Source organism: Convolutriloba macropyga, chromosome 2 (assembly GCF_964194025.1).
Source record: "Convolutriloba macropyga chromosome 2, txConMacr16.3, whole genome shotgun sequence".
In the NCBI taxonomy this organism is placed as follows: Eukaryota; Metazoa; Xenacoelomorpha; order Acoela; family Convolutidae; genus Convolutriloba; species Convolutriloba macropyga.
The window spans coordinates 83850998-83855927 of NC_134469.1; the positions used below are offsets into that span (position 1 = coordinate 83850998).

General features: G+C 42.0%; 1 protein-coding gene across 1 annotated transcript; it reads left to right on the forward strand.

Moving 5' to 3' along the window:
• Nucleotides 1-310: 310 nt before the first annotated feature.
• LOC142335035 (uncharacterized) lies at nucleotides 311-1524 on the forward strand. Its single transcript, XM_075383363.1, has 2 exons — nucleotides 311-533; nucleotides 1001-1524. The coding sequence occupies exons 1-2, from the start codon at nucleotides 311-313 to the stop codon at nucleotides 1522-1524; spliced, it is 747 nt and encodes a 248-aa protein (XP_075239478.1).
• The last annotated feature ends 3406 nt before the right edge of the window (nucleotides 1525-4930 follow it).

Consider the following 4930-nt stretch of genomic DNA (forward strand, 5'->3'; position numbering starts at 1 on the left):
GAGAACTCAATTAAACCCGAAACAGACTACAATGGTATTTGGCACATCATCCTGTCATTAACCCGCATAAACCTGGAAAAGTCAGATGAGTATGCAACGCAGCGGCAAAGTATCAAGGTGTAGCCCTAAACGACAAACTTTTATCTGGAGCAGAACTACTACAGAGTCTGGTCGGAATAATTTTTGTCGCTTCCGAGAACACCAAATAGCTCTATCAGCCTACATAGAAGCAATGTTTCTACAAATTGCTGTCCCAAGCGATGATAGCCGATGCCTACGGTCTCTCTGGCGAGAACATCCAGAGCACAACATGGAAGTATACGGGTACACACGACACCTTTTTGGGGCGAAAAGCTCGCCGACTTGTGCAGACTACGCTTTGCACCAAGTGGCGAAAGATAATGCAGTTTACGACGAAAGTCTCGTCAAAACGGTTCAGCGAAAATTCTACATGGACGACTTCCTTAAGTCAGTCAGAACACCGCAAGAAGCGATCGGCATCTACCTGAAAGTCAGAGACATATTCAGCAAAGGTGGATTCAAATCGACGAAATGGATAACAAGTGACGAAGAAGTCAAGTCACAGATCCCAGAGACAGACAGGTCAACGAAAGTGGTGAAAACTTTGAAAGCTGAACTTCAATCGTCCTCAATACTTGGACTTAACTGGAACGTGAAAACAGATAGACTCATTGTCTGTCGTGGAACTGAGCAAGAACTTCCAGCAAAAATAACTCAGAGAATTGTCCTATCGTTTGTCTCAGCAGTGTTCGACCCGCTTGGAGTATGTTCACCCTTCATATTAGAATGCGATTTCTACTCAAAAGTATTTAGGCAGCGACGGGACAAGCATGGGACAAAGAGTTGGCAGCAGAACAATCAAAAATGTTCAGTGATTGGTGTTCTGAGTTGAGAGAAATAATAACGATGTCAATAAACCGACTTTTTTTTGAAAACGGTTGCACAATCTTGAGACTTCACATCTTTACCGATGCATCAGAGGACGCAATGTGCATTGTGGCATATCTGCAAGATGACGCAACGCTAAAACTGACATATCTAACAGGAAAATGTCGTGTGGCACCCATCAGGCACATGACGATACCGAAGTTAGAACTCCGAGCCGCATTTTACGGAATTCGTCTCAGAAAGCAGATTCTAAACGAGCACGATGTCAAAATTGACAAAATATTTCATTGGACCGATTCATCAACGGTCCTACAGTGGCTACTGGCCGCGCACAAGAAAAAACAATTGTTTATTGTGAACAGAGCAGCGGAGATACTGGAAAACTCATCGGTGGATCAATGGAGACACGTCAAAGGTGTCAAAAACCCGGCCGACATAGGAACCCGAGGAATTTCCATTGATAGACTCCAAGAGTCTGTATGGATAAACGGGCCGGAATGGCTACAAAAGGATGAAGATGATTGGTCAAAGCCGTGGTGCCAAGAGAACGAAGTTGAAGCTGAACAGGCTATCAGTACTGTGGCAACAGAAACACCTAGTCGAGCAGACATTTGACTGGAACCGCTACAGCAGCTTCAAAAAAATCAGAACCTTCATTGCCTATTGTATGAGGTTCAAGAAGAAGGAGAAGGGACCTCTCAAATTAGAAGAGATCCATCAAGCAGAACAAATTTTGTTTCGGTTTGTTCAAACCGAAAGCTTCCCGAATGTTTCAAAGACGATAGCAAACAGCAAAGAATTCTCGAAAACATTGAACATCGCCAAATTGCCACCCTTCATAGAGGATGACGGAAAAGTTCGAGTGAAAGGTCGACTGAAGCATTCGAACCTCGCTTACAATGCCAAACACCCAATACTGTTGACAGCGAAGCATCCAGTAGTACAACTTCTGTTGGAGAGAGCTCATCGTGACGACTTACACGAAGGCGCAGAATATGTGAGAAACACGCTCCAACAGGAGTACTGGATCATTGTAATAAGAGATGCATTACGAAAAATTAAGTCCAGATGTATCAAATGCAGAACAAGGAACGCCAACCCAATCCACCCACCGATGGCTGACCTACCACGAGAGCGACTTGATGAGCATGATCTCCCATTCACCCATACCGGAGTCGATTACTTCGGACCCATTGAAGTGAAATTACTACGACGTACCTTGAAGAGATGGTGCTGCCTCTCCACTTGCCTGACAACGAGAGCAGTACACATTGAAGTTGCTCAGTCATTGGACACCGAGTCATGTCTAGCTGCTGTGACAAGATTAATTGCAAGACGTGGCTATCCAAGTACCATCATCAGCGACAACGGCACAAACTTCGTTGGAGCAGCCAAGGAACTGAAAGCATTCATGGACGAATGGGACAAAGCTAAGATTGAAAGCGACTTAGCTCAGAAAAAGATCGGTCGGAAATTCAACCCACCTAGAGCGCCACACTTTGGTGGAATCTGGGAAAGATTGAATCAAATTTGCAAAAAGGTCATGATTGCAATCTTGGACAACAGAAGCCTCACCGATGAGGTACTCAGTACAACGACGGGTCTTGTGGAGCAAACTCTCAACGCAAGACCCCTGACAGCAGTAAGTGACGACCCAGAGAATCTGACAGCCCTGACACGCAATCACTTCTTGCTAGGTCAAGAAATTGCAATTGCACCATTTATGCCATCCAACGAGCGCAACCCTGATCTGCAAAAATCCTTCCAAACCGCTCAAGCATATGCCGACATGATCTGGAAAAGATGGACACGTGAATATCTTCCACAATGGAATCAGAGATCAAAGTGGTCAAAAGAACATGTACGAAATCTGAATGAAAGAAAACTTGTGTGGATGGTAGATGACTCAGTGAAACGATGTGAATACAAGATGGGACGAGTCATCAAAGTTTTCAAAGGCGACTAAGGCGTCGTAGGATCAGCGAGAGTCAAGATGGCACATGGCGACTTCATCAGACCGGTAGTGAAATTGGCGCCAGTCTTCTATGAGGGTGTTTCCGAGATCGAAAACAGGGCCGGCGATGTTGGTGCCACTAATGAACAGAAGCTTGAGCCATAATACCAACTGAAATGAAATTAAAACCTTAAAACTTGAAATATTGTCAAAACCCAAAAATGGTCAAAACTGAAAATTTTTACAAGTTGGGACCGAAAATATGTACACCCCCCTATTTTTGGAAGTCAAAACTCGAGCAACCCGAGGTTACGGCAGACGGTTAGGGTTACCTCTAAACTACTCATGGGCCCAACGAACGCTATTGCATCAGACCCACAAGTGTGGCTATTTGCACTTAAATGGTGCAAACTTGGCATTTTTCGATATTTTGTTTTTAATTGGCAAATTTTTTAAGTTGTTTATTTTATGGTACTCCAGGTGACCATTAAAGGTCAAATACCGTTCATTCGAAGCATTCACAGCCACTTAATAACCATCCGTGCTTATGTCATTAGCAATAAATATTTCAGTAATTTGACATTTACTATGTAAACAACGACCTAAATCATTTTCTTGATTAACCAATCAGAAACAAGTATCAATGATGTTATAAATGAAAAATATTTGATTAATTGCTTTAACCGAATTGTTTGAATAGTAAAACCGAATTGTATCTAGAACCATTAGAAAATGTTATACAGAGCAGTTGGCTCTAAGATTGACTAAAATTTGATTCTATAACAACTTTAGACTTTTTTGCTAAATTTTGCTAGATAATAAGATCTTGCGAGTTTTAATTTTGTTGAGCTTACTTAACGAGAAGTTAGCAACAACACTAGCTGCTGGCTGAAGCCTTACAAACTTCAGCACGAGATTGAACATAGACTATCACTAAGGATTTTCTTAACTTCAATCACAAATTAAAGTTATAGTCCTTTAATACAACCGAGCGACTAATAGTTTCAACGAGATTGTTAGTCAAACCGAACTGAGTGAAGAACCAGGCCTGCATAAAACTCGAGAACCAGGCCGCGAAGATTAGTTTCCGCTGAGATTCTTGAGCAGCCGCAACAGACATTAACGCACGAAAGTGTTGACATGAACGCACAAAAGTCTGGACATGAACGCACGAAACCTGGTGAACGTACAAAAATCTGGATATGAACGCACAAAAGTCTTGAGATGAACGCACGAAAGTCTGGGCATGAACGCACGAAAGTTTGTGAACGCACGGAGTCTGGACATGAACGCCCGAAAGTCTGGTGAACACACAAAAATCTGGACAAGAACGCACAAATTTCTGGACATGAACGCACGAAAGTCTGGACATGAACGCACGAAAGCTGGTGAACGCACAAAGGTCTGGACATGAACGCACGAAAGTCTGGACATGAACGCACGAATGTCTGGTGAACGCACAAAAGTCTGGACATGAACGCACGAATGTCTGGTGAACGCACAAAAGTCTGGACATGAACGCACGAAAGTCTGGACTTAGGCACTTTCCGTCTGGGACGGTCTGGATATACTTGCTTCCGTCTGGGACCTCAAGTTGGGTCATATTTATTATCCCTGCTGAGCCTGGTATGAAAATTCTGCGGTGATATCAACTTTAGCTTCAAAAGTGCAACTTATTTTACTGAGTCATTGAAAAATTCGGAGTTGGTGGCCGTTTTTTTCCACAATTTTTTTTTCTTGCTATCACTGTATTTTCTCATAACAATTTGTTCTAGGTGATGACTTATGGGTTGAATTTTTGTCCTTATGTTACGTAAATTAAGTCATCAGTTGCATTAATGAGAAAAATAGCTCTACTGTTTGTCTCTTAAAATGCTTGTCATACTAACAAAAAAATATTTCCTATTAAAATTTCTTCTTTGGTAGCATAATAATGGAAAATTTTATTTTCAAAAATTAGTTTCTTTTTATAGATCTCAATCTTTTTTGGATCATTTCCATTTGTAGTCTACAGTTTTGTATGATAATATTTTTCCCAACTCCCAAGCGCACGTTCTGTATTAACCC

What these genes read in the sequence shown, in the direction of transcription:
- LOC142335035 (XM_075383363.1), top strand. Translation starts at nt 311, where the DNA reads ATGGAAGTATACGGGTACACACGACACCTTTTTGGGGCGAAAAGCTCG. An exon ending in CAGAGACATATTCAGCAAAG is followed by an intron (nt 534 to 1,000) that starts GTGGATTCAAAT and finishes CCGATGCATCAG; the next exon opens with AGGACGCAATGTGCATTGTG.